At 35.7% G+C, this 11,912-nt stretch overlaps 1 protein-coding gene across 2 annotated transcripts; it reads left to right on the top strand.

The window, feature by feature from the left end:
* Positions 1–3,265: 3,265 nt before the first annotated feature.
* On the top strand, positions 3,266–8,505 carry LOC125470476 (ubiquitin-conjugating enzyme E2 variant 1D-like). Of its 2 annotated transcripts, XM_048569594.1 has the most exons (4): positions 3,266–3,551; positions 4,543–4,682; positions 7,292–7,417; positions 8,092–8,505. In XM_048569594.1, the coding sequence occupies exons 1-4, from the start codon at positions 3,281–3,283 to the stop codon at positions 8,230–8,232; spliced, it is 678 nt and encodes a 225-aa protein (XP_048425551.1). In that variant the 5' UTR covers positions 3,266–3,280; the 3' UTR covers positions 8,233–8,505. The 2 variants fall into 2 exon arrangements, with proteins under 2 accessions (XP_048425551.1, XP_048425552.1); XM_048569595.1 differs by lacking the exon at positions 7,292–7,417.
* Positions 8,506–11,912: the final 3,407 nt, after the last annotated feature.

Here is an 11,912-nt window from a genome sequence, read left to right as displayed (position 1 = left end):
CCATGTCTATTACCTCTCCAAGTGAAAGATGGCTCATTGAAATCAAGATCCAACAACTCCCCCGAGTGCAGAAAATTTGCCAGATACTGGGGCTGGTTGTATAGGACAACTGCTCCACCAGATTTTTCATGATCCCAAATAAACTCATTAAAGTCTCCACCACACAGCCATAGAACAGTAGAAGGGCTAAAATGAGTCTTCATCCAATCCCAAAACAATGCTTTCTCCTCCCTATAAGTCGTACCGTAAACCCCAGTTATACGCACCCAATGGCTCACCCCTAGCTCCCTTATGTATACAAGGATTTCGGTTTATTTAACAAGTTCTTGTTATTTCTTCTTTTAATTTTTTTTTAAAGGGGGACAACTGGTGGAAAATCACGGTTATCCACCCTTTACAGGCTTGGAGAGGCTGTGAGAAATTTCACTCTGCCCGTGGCCATAATCAAGTAGACTTGCCAGTTCAATTGATAGTTTGTCTACACCTTCAGTTTGATTAATAGGAAACAATTTGCCCAAGTTTAATCCGAGTCATTAGTATTTTGTAAAAGTATGACTATGGTTTTCATTATTATTAACTGTTGGTTTTAAACCCTTTGTTGCATAGTGTTTCTTTGCATATTTCCAATTTCTTAAATCTATGCAAATCTGTATCAACTATCAAGTTTCCTGTGTTGTTATCTGGTTTTGATTATGACTTGTATATACAAATGGCTTCTTCAGGGTCTTCATTTTGGGACAATGATACTTGAATGCTATAGTGACGCTTTATACATTAATGGGGATGCACGAGCTGGATTGATGTTTTGACTAGCATGAAAGTAATGTGGAACCATTCTATAACTGGAATCAAGGTAGGGGTTCTTGGGGGCCTCTATAATGATTGAATGTTTGGCCTTATTAAGCTTTGTGAACTGTAACTTGTTCTTGTTAATTTGTGAGAATTGATGTGCTTATGTTTGTTTGGTAATTAGAATGATTGGTTTGACCACTTACTATTCTTGGATATAAACTGCTGGGAATGTTATAGAACTATTGTTGATATTATTCTTCAAGTAAATATGGCATGCATATACGTGATGGAATCCATATCATGCATGTCAATGATGAGAGGCATGAGTCGTGGGAGTTACATGGGCTTGTGCTGTGAGCTTTGGAAGTACTATGTATTGGAAAGATGGATCCAACTCTCATATGGACCAAGGTTTCTGGTAAGCCTAATTGATGGGCGGAAAAGACGATCTTTATGTGAGGGACAACTTGGCAACCAAGAGAAGGACATTGTGATTTGAAAGAAAAATGGAAAGTGAATGAATATGTATCATGGGTGACAGTTCATATAACGAGACAATCGAGTCCAAAGCATGGTATGGGACGTGTGAGGCCTTATGTGTTTTGGAGTGTAGATTAACGAGAATAGAGGTGGGAGTGTGGGAACATGCATGCATTCATCATGGAATCATTGTTCGTAATTTCTAATCATTGAAATCAATGATTATGTTCCACTTTGTTTAGTTTGATCAGTTATTCATGATGAGGTTTATGTCTCTGCTAAGCTGTGGTTTTGCTCACCCATTTATAGATCTTGCAGGTATTGAACCAAAAACCTAAGGTCTTTGGACAACATCTTTAAACTAGAAGTTATCGTTAGACTTTTTATATGTAATAGTCAGGATCTAGACAAGAGAATAAGGAACCTTTGCTGTAGTTTATGAGCTGTAAATCCTTATGTACAGTAGTAGTATCTCTAGACTTCCACTTCAAAATTTTAATGTTCAAGGAATGCTCTGGTTTCATTTTTATTTTATTTGATTATTTTTAACTCATCTTGATTATAGAAGTTCCTAATTCTATAATTGAGATGTGGTTCACGCCTTAGCTAGAAAAAAATATATATTATCTCGAGTCTGAGCGTGATAGAAAAGCTCAAGCAGTCACAAATCTGTATCATTATTGTGCTGGGATATTTATGTTGCTTTGGTTGGCAACTTCTAGAACTAAATGATCATTTTAATGAGACCAACACCAAGTTACTTCTTTGTTTGCCATATTTATGTCCATTTGACTCCTTCTTCTGATATCCAAAAGTGATTACGTCTTGCTCAGTTTTATTATCTATAAATGAGCATCTATTAGGATTCGATTAGAGACTTACATTTTGGATATGCAGTCTTGCAAAAAAAATGGTTTAGTGGAAAAGGACAAGGTATATCCACTAGCTTGCTTGTGACATTAGCATTAACTCTTTATGTTGCTATTGCTATCGATGAAAAAGTATTTTTGGCCATAAAATTTCTAAGGATCGATTGAGAAATTTGTCTTGGAATATTGATACATTGATACTAGCTACCGGTGTTGCAAAATATGTTAAAGCAATTGGTTCCTTATCTAGTTTGCTAACTTCTTGTAAAGCTTGGATATATTTACTCTTAGTTCGAGAATTGATCATCAAACTAATTATCTATCTATTTTATTTTGTAACTTTTATACTTGCTTAGTTATCTCTTCTTCCACTAATTAAATATTTTGAACTTCTAATTGTTGGGTTTCGGGGCATGTTATTGGATTAATTTAATTCAAATAATTGAATACGTAGAGGTAAATAATAAATAAACAAACAATATGTTATTCCAATATATATCCGGTTGGTTATAATTGATAAAGAAACAAACAAAGCTTACTTGAATCTCTAGCCATGTGCATGTCGCAAGATTGGATCATCCCTATGCTTGCAATCTTCCTCTTCATGATTGATCGCGCAAAACTCCTCTAGTGTTGAGCCTCTAAGAAACCCACATAGATAAATCTAGCAATGGATGATGGAGAGATTCATTTAGTTGTGTTAGCAACATATCTCACTTGTATCAATATAGAATGGGTGGCACTATGGTGTTTTGGCATAGGGTTTTTTTCTCTTTTTTCTGAAGGACAAAACTGAACAATTTTTGCATTCTATACATTAAGAGAAACACAAGGAGTAAATAAATACTCCTTGCCCATTGCAATGTCTTTTTAATGTTCAATAAAAAGAGATATGCGTTTGTTACGATTCAATTAGTGTTATATTGAATTTTTTATGATTCAGTTAATGTTTAATAACTGAATTAGACTGCCTATTGTATGACTTAGCCGAACTTCTACTCTTATTTGAACGATCACGGTTAAGCCACGTCGACATTTTATTTTGATTTTTTTTATAAAGATAATAAGACAAAAAAACGTGTGAAACGAGAGAGAAAAGGGAGGGGAGCGAACCAACCTGTTCGAACCGCCTGCCGGCCATGCCGAACTCTGTTCAGCAGAACACGGTAACTTTTGTCTCCCCTCCACCAACCAAGGCAGTTAACCTAGTAAAAACTACAACAAGTGGGGCTTTAACTTTAACTTCACCTTTGCTGCCGGGTCCCGAGTCGTCGTCCCTCGTCCATCATTCTCTCTGCTTTTTCTCAACAAATATTCCCTACCCCAAAAACCCCTACCCGTCTATCAATCCGCTTCCAAACTCCTCCTCCTCTTTCATGACGATTGGTTCAGCCGGATCCAGCATCGTTGGTATATCAATGGTTCCTCTCTTTAATTTATTGTGTTCGTCTTTTAATTTTGCTTTTCGTTTAAAATTTATCGAAAGTTATTGTGGATTGCTTTTTATTGCAATTGGAATCGTTATTTGAATTCGATAACACCGATTGGTTTGCTTGTTTGGTTAATTTGTACTGAATTAGATGTTCAAAGTTAAATGGGTTTTTCATGAAGGGATTAATAGATTGTGTTGTGTTGACTTGTGAGGTTGTAAGGATCTATAGTAAGTAGTTGACATAAGTAGATAGAACAGATAGTTGTTTTTCGATGGTTGAATCGAAGATTGAAATACTCCGGCATCATATGCTATCTAGATGATAAAGATTAGTTATTATGTATATTTGGTCTGTAATGATTCCTTAAATATGGAAATTGTTTAACGGTGTATATCCGATGTGGAAGGCATAATGGGTAAGATAGGTTTCAATGCATTTCAGTCGATCTAACGATTAAAGACGGTACTCATTGATAACCTTATTTGAGTACATTAGTTGAGGAACATTTTATGTATTCATAGAATCCGAGGCTTGTAAGCAGCTAAATTCAAAGGCAACTTAAGGAGGTACCTTTTTCGGGGATGTCAGTACATGGTGAAGGAGTGTTTAGTCCTAGTCTTTAATCGAACGATCCATGATTATATCCTTAAGTAACTTACTTATTTATTTAGCTTTCTATTAGAGCCGAACAAGATATATGTGTTTGTTACGATTCAGTTAGTGTTGTATACCCTACCATACAAGGGACATAACAAAGTTTATGGGGAAGTTTCACTGGTTTTGATGTATAGCACCATAACTCTCTTTTTTGAAAGAGTGCTGTCGACAGTTGGACACCCATACAACTAGAACAGTCTATTTAATCTGAAGTCTGTTAATGCCTTGTTGAAGTGACTTTATTTGATCCAATGTGTAACGTGTACGTTGCAAGGTTGGGATGTTTAATCATATCTTTTGATGTTGTGCAGTGCCGAGAAATTTTAGGTTGCTGGAAGAACTCGAGCGTGGAGAGAAGGGTATAGGAGATGGTACTGTAAGCTATGGAATGGATGATGGAGATGACATTTACATGCGCTCTTGGACGGGTACCATAATTGGTCCAATTAATGTAAGCAAGTGCCTCAATAATCCCCCAGCCTCCCTGTTTCTTCTCCTATGAATTGTTCTTATGTAAACCATTTGATTTGATGGTTTGATGGTATTATTTTTGTGAATTTGATGTGTTGCATCATATTTATTTTCTTTTAACTGATTCAATCTCATTCAAGATGAAGTTTTTTTTTTATATTCTTTTGTCTAGATCTTCTCATATCAGTAATTTCACATTCACTTGGTTTATAATTAAATGAGTAATGTAAGAAAGGCAATCCCGCAGAATAGACAAAATTTATTTACGATCTAGATCTATGCACTTTAGAGGTTATTTTAGTAGATGAGTCTCCCGCATGAAAATTGCAATGGGCTTTCTCAAGCAATGCTTTAATAGTTGTTCATGAAGAGACATATAATGAAGCTACCATTATTGAGTCACATTTAGAAAATATGTACAATGATTAAGACAAGTTTATTCTATTGATAAAACATTTCTCATTGTTTTTGCTTTTTTACTTTGCGTGTGTATTTAGATATGTGGATTATTTACAATCTGGATCTATGCACTCTAGAGGTTGTATTTTAGTAGACAGGTCTCCGGCATGAAAATGGAAAATGGGCCTTCTCAAGAAATTTTTTAACATTTCCATATTCATGAAGAGACATCTAATCAAGCTACCATTATTGAGTCACATTTAGATAATGCATGTACAATATGATGCTTAAGACAAGCTTATTAGTTGACAATACATTTCTTATTGCTTTTGCTTTTTCACTTTGTGAGTGCATTTAGATATATTGAGTCGTCAGGACATTAATATCTAGTCATTTAAAGTGTAAGAACAATTGGAGGTGAAAATAAGTGAGCTTGCAGTTGCTATTAGTTCTTGCAGGTGTTATCCTTTATCCAATTTCCTTTTAGTTGTGTGTTTTGGAGTGTGACATGTTTGTGCTTTATGTGTGGATTTTTCTGATAATTCATGTCTTGGTGACTTAATATGATACAATAACACTTGTTAGAGAAGAGATCTCTCTTGTTAGAATTCTATACGTAAAGCTACAGGGTTAACTATATTGAAGCGTTTTTGTCTCTGAATAAGGATCCTTACGAATCAATTTTATTTTCTTTGTTGATAAAGTTGTAGTAATCGACGTCAGGTCTTATTTAGTTAGTGAGTCCAGTAGTCTAGTTAGGATTTCAGATTTCTAAATCTATGGATTGCTAGAGTTGATATTCAGGTATTTTGTTTATGAGAAGCATTCATGACTAGGTTTCTCTATCTCATTAGTGGCATGATTGAACTCATGGGTGTCCAAGAGGTTATCTATTAGCCTAAGTTCTAGTTTCTTAAACATGAGATATTACATTATAACATTGAACCTTGCTTCAAAAAGTCGATGTCCTTGGTACCCCTCTCCTTAGATATCTCCACTCATCAATGGTATAGGTCTGTTATGTAGCGTCATTCATCCATGCTAGCATCATATCTGTGGGAACATCAGTCTTGAAATGGTAGCCTTTTTCTTTCTTAGGTAATTTCACTTATCAATGGTCGCCCTCTTCTCTGGTAGTGGCACTCATCGACAGTAACGCTCCTTAGGTGGCTACACTAATCAATAGGAGCCCTCTTCTTAAGGATCTTCGCAGTTAAAAGTACTTTTGGGAAGAATTCGGGCATTCTGTTGTTAAAAGGATGCTCTTGGAAAGTTAGTTCTGACTATTGCCCCAGTTATTGATTTACCAGATTTCTCCTATCCTTCAATGGTGGATTGATACTTTTGGTGGTGCTATAGGAGCTGTGTTTTGAGAAGGGGGCATTCCAGTTGGCTTTCAATTTTCTTGTTTGGCTAACCATCCAGTAGTCTTTGTAGTGCTAATAATGGAGTCCTTTGTTCTGGACTAACCTATTGAGATTCTGGCAGACCACGAAATCGTTAATTTCTTGGTTCAGTGCATTTTAACCTCTGATTGGCAGAAATTGTTGTTCAATTTTTTTTCGGATATAAGCACATTGTTGAATACCAGGTAGTTTACAGAAAAAAGGTGCCAATGCTTTGTTCCACCAGCATGTACTTTTGACCATAATGGGTTTGTCTAGTTCCCTGCTCAAAGCTTTAACTGAGATTGAAGCAGCTTATAAGACCAAATCCCAAGCTAGAATCCTTACTAAAATGTTTACAAGACTGTTCAATGTCCCAAAGATGCGTGTCCTCCGACAAAAATGGAGTTTTTCTCTTTTTACTTTTCTGGTGTCATGCCCTATAACCAAATGGGCTGCACAGAGTTATAACAAGAAAGCTCATGGATTTTAAACTCTTGCTTGATTTCCACTTGGGCAAAGATTTCATCAATTTATGGTTGAATAGTGGTTATGTCACTTTGTGGTAACTGGTAAGATAGTTGCTTTGTCCAACCCATTTAATTTAGTAGTGGAGTTTGTCACTGCTTGTTAGAAGTGAGCAGTTTTTATGTTCGACTGTTTTGATTTTTCTTTCTGACATTATTTTTACTAAATTTTAATTCTGTATTGTTGTAAGAAGTTGATATTTGTAAGCATGTTTAGTATTTTACTGGTTTATGCTAAAGTTCAAACGGAAATGATTTCTGATCGTTGTTTACCTCAGACTGTTCATGACGGACGCATATATCAACTTAAGCTTTTCTGTGACAAAGATTATCCTGAGAAGCCACCAACTGTACGATTTCATACACGCATCAAAATGGCTTGTGTCAACCTTGAAACTGGCGTGGTAATGTTATAATTTTTATTTAATTATTTTTTTGGTTAAAATGTTCCAAATTGTCCAATAAATCTGTTGATTTTGTAAAGTATTTGAACTGTTTGTTTTGTGTCTTATCTGGGCTTGGCTTTGCTCCCAGTATTATGTCGGGCTTACCATCCACTCCTGGTTAAGGAACGATCAGAAGGAATGCATTTGTGGAACCCTTGTAATGTTATTAGTACTCTTTTTTAGCGATGATAACCCTTGTTTAGGCTTCCGTTATTAGGTTGGACAAGTTTATTTTCCCTGTATTTAACATTTGAATTGAAATTAAAAAATGTGTGCTTGATACCATCCAAAATATACACAGTGAAACAAAGTGAGGAAATTCATATCTTGGGAATCTCAATTCCTTCAAAAGACTAAACATGACTTTTAGGGTTTGTATGGTTGTCCGTCATAAGAATTAGGAAGGCAGTCCGTCGGGAATGCCCTCTTGAATAACTACTTTCAGTTTCAGTCTCATTACTAAAATGTAAATTATTATTTGGACTTAGCTTCCTTGAATCTGTCATAGGTTCCATCTTGTTGCAGTGATTGATCAGACATCTCTCAGAAATTTCTCGTTCTCATTTCCTAATTTCCTGTTCAGGAGTTGTGTTTGACTCCCGTTGCTTAATTTGTTGAGTGATTGGTAACAGGTTGAAGCAAAGAAGTTTGGAATGCTGGCAAATTGGCAGCGGGAGTTCACCATGGAAAACATACTGATACAGCTGAAGAAGGAAATGGCAGCCTCGTACAACCGGAAGCTTGCCCAACCACCAGAAGGTACATACTACTAACTGGAGGCAACTTTGAAGGTTTGTCACATTTGTTGAAAAACGAATTGGCATAGGCTGAAATGCTTGTATACATGTACAATATTTCGATTAACGGTAGGTTTAACAAAAAAGAAGTGGTCCTTAAGGAGCTTTAGTATCACTTTCCCCCCTACCTAGCGTTTCTCTTTTCGGTATTTCTTTTGTAAACTTTTTGAATTAGATTTTTCTCCATGTCTTGATTGAAATACTGAAATCATTTGTGAATGATTAATCGTTTCAGATACTTTGATTGCAGATTTTGCTTGTTTCGTTTGTTAAGTTCCTTTTCGGAGGTTAATTTTACGGTAGTTGGAAGATCTAAACAACCCTCTAGTCACACGATGTTTTGGATATTGATTTAGAAGGTAATCCATGTGGATTAAGCATCTTAGACAACCGGGGAAATTATATGTTGGGGTGGGATTTCAGGTAATTGTTTACAAATTACTACCAAAACCAAAATTTGTAGAGAGGAAGATGCATTGTTTTGTTGTTTTTGGCTTCCAATTGTCTTTTGCTAGCCGCAGGAGTATGTGATGCTATAATATTTGTCACTTTGAATAAACATTTAAGGCTTCGTTTGTTAGAGAATATTGGCATGGGTAAGACTATTCACTATATTGAAGGTATTTTGATGGAAGCAACAAATGACGACTTCCTTAAGTTAAAGATGACTCATGAAAAAAAGTTCTCTTTTAATTCTACTATTTTTATGGAGATTAGTAGGGATACCTTTTCTTCATGAGGACCGTCAACTAGGGTGGCATAAAAACTATGAAACCAAGAAACCGAACTGCGACAAAAAAACGTAAAAATCGAGTTGACTAACAAAGTCAACTTTGGCCTAAGAACGGAACCGAACCGAATTGGTGTTTGGTTCCCTTATGTATTAAATAGTCACCAGTTAAACTAATCTATCCTCATGTATTTTTATACGGTTCACACCCGCTAAGTTATCCATTCCAAAATGTATGTATAATTTAGTCGGTTTCACAAATTCGGGCTTGCTCTTTCTCTGTTGCCTCTATGGCGAATCTGCTCGTGCGCAACATGCGAATTATTCTTCTTCGGACGGAACCCTTTATCAAGTCGATGATTGTGAAATTCCGTCATTCTCGCTCGCTGATTTTGTTTAACCGATTGAAACATTAATTACAATCTAACGTACAAACAAGGCCTTAAGCTTTGCAGCTTAATTGTTAAAAAGCGTATATCTTGCATCATGAGTTCTTGTGTTCAACTCTCGTTATCAATTATCATTTACATGTAGGACTGATTGAACTATTAAAAGTAAATTGGATAGTTGTATAGCATAGCATAGTATGTGTAGGCCCTCCATAACATTATCATCCTTCAGTGTAGTAGTAAATGGTTGTTAGGTGATGACTCAGCAGAATTTAGGAGGGTGTATTCAATTAGGATTTTAATAGAATTTAGTGTAATTATTAACTCTCATGAATTTCATGGATTTTAATTGATTCACATAAAATCCGGTGAATTGTTAAAAGATTTGGTATGAATTTGTTATGAAGTTCAATGTATTTTTATGAAGTCTAATAGTCATTGGACAATTTTTTTTTTTTTTTTTTTTACGGATTCTAATAGTCATTGTTTTTCCTTTACATCTCCCTCTCTCTCCTTTGTTTACTAGGCTTTGCATTCCTCAAACTTCATTAGCAATTGCCTCCATTGAATCCATACCAATATAAACTTTTTTCAATTAGAGTTGCTAGAGTGACAGTCTCACCTGAGGTGCTATTTGCTTCATAGAATATTATAGCTCTCGTTCTTTGAGGGAGTTTTGTTATGGCAGGCTCCAAATTTGTGTCCAAGAAAAGTGAAGTGTAGTCATCTTTCACAGCTTGACTTTGCACATTTGTGTCAGTATTGCCATCAATAACATAGTCCTCGATTACGGCACTTGTATTTTTTTTCCCACTCGATATGTTCTAGAATAAGTGTCTTCACCCAATCCAACCTAGTTGTTCCCAAAAGTTGTTCCATGCCAAATACATTTATCAAATTATCGGAGTCTGGAAATACCCATCGGATTAAGTAGTTCTTCCGATTTCAATGCGTCTTCAAATAAACCAATACCCACATAATCCATGGCGTAAGTAAAAAAAAAAAGCAAACTCACAAATAAACACGATAATTAGAGCCCTAATCAAAAGATTTACAATGGCAGACATAGTATATTGTGTGTGTATTACCCAGAGAAGAGACTTTTGAAGAAGTTGTTCGTATTCTATAGTATGTTTTGACAATGAGGAATCACGTTGAAATATGGAGAGTAGTGCCTGATTTGTGAAGGTCTTTGATATTTATACCTCACACCCTAGAATGCATCAAAATCAGCACAATTCATTGAATCCTACAAATTCCTTGATTTTTTTAATACTCTTAGATTTGGAAAGTCATTCTAAAAATCTAAATTGAATACCATCAGATTTTGATTGACTCTTTATAAATCTAAATTGAATACAACATGCATTTGATTGATTCATTTAAAATCTTAATTGAATACCCATGAATTTTTAAACTCCTTTAAAACCTCACATAATCCTAATTGAATACAATTCCCTTAGTCTTTAATTTCCTCTTTCCCTTATCTTTTCTCCTTTCCTCTCTTCTTTGTGACTAGAACCCTAACATAGTATGATAAGCCTATTTATACCCTTTATATTTATAGTAAATTAGATTGTCACAGTCACATTGTAGAATTGTCAAATCTCAAGGGTGGGTTAAGATTAATACGGATGGCGCGGTGAAGGTTGGGGGTGTGTTGGAGTGGTGTTGCGAGACTGGAGGGGTGGATTTTTGGCGGCAGGGGAGCAACAGTTTCCAGGGATCACTTCGGTGCTGCTCCTGGAGATGTTTGCAGTGCGGTATGGTTTGCAGGTGGCACAAGTGCAAGGCTTTCAGCAGCTCGTGGTCGGAAGTGATTCGTTGAAGGTTATTGCAGTTCTTAATGGGACCTATGCAGATTCATCTGCTTTAGGTATGATTGTGGAGGATGTGTTACAGTTGGCTTCCACCTTTCCGAGGGTGAAATTTATTCATGCTTTCGTTTATGTAACGGGGTTGCCCACCAGATTGTTAAGTTTGCTTTGTCTAGTAGCAATAATCTAGTTTGGATTGAGGAGCCTCCTACTCTTATGTAACTCTGAATGAGTTTAGTTATTCAATACAACGCTTCATTTAAAAAAAATAAAAAATCTTGAGATGTCGTTACAATATTCTGAGACTTAAAGTGTAAATGGCTATTAATTGGTCAGATGAAGGTGATGAAGGTACAAGATATGTTTCTTTGAATTTCAACTCATTAATTTTATGTTCGATTGAATGCAACGTAGTAGTGTGAATTTTCCACAAAATCTTGTGTTATAAATAGTAATTCAATATAGTCAAGATTGTCAAACATGATCTTGATGTCCTACAGATGAGTCAAGGTCGACCGCCGTTGGACTTGGAGGCCGGGAATTACGAGAAAAGAAAGACAATACATGTTATTGATGACGTATTACCTATTTTCACTATTGTTATTAACGTATTACGGGGATAATCCAGATATTGAAACCCTTTTCTTTTCCTCTAAACGGTAGTCTAATACTCCGACATTCATTTCAATCAATTTCGACGAAAAAATGATTTAACTGCTC

This window comes from the organism of the source record quoted next, unplaced genomic scaffold, assembly GCF_019419815.1.
Source record: "Pyrus x bretschneideri cultivar Hongxiangsu unplaced genomic scaffold, Pyrus_bretschneideri_v1 Contig5, whole genome shotgun sequence".
NCBI lineage: Eukaryota > Viridiplantae > Streptophyta > Magnoliopsida > Rosales > Rosaceae > Pyrus > Pyrus x bretschneideri.
The sequence above is the reverse complement of the archived record's forward strand: the minus strand, read 5'-3'. Positions and strand labels throughout refer to the sequence as shown.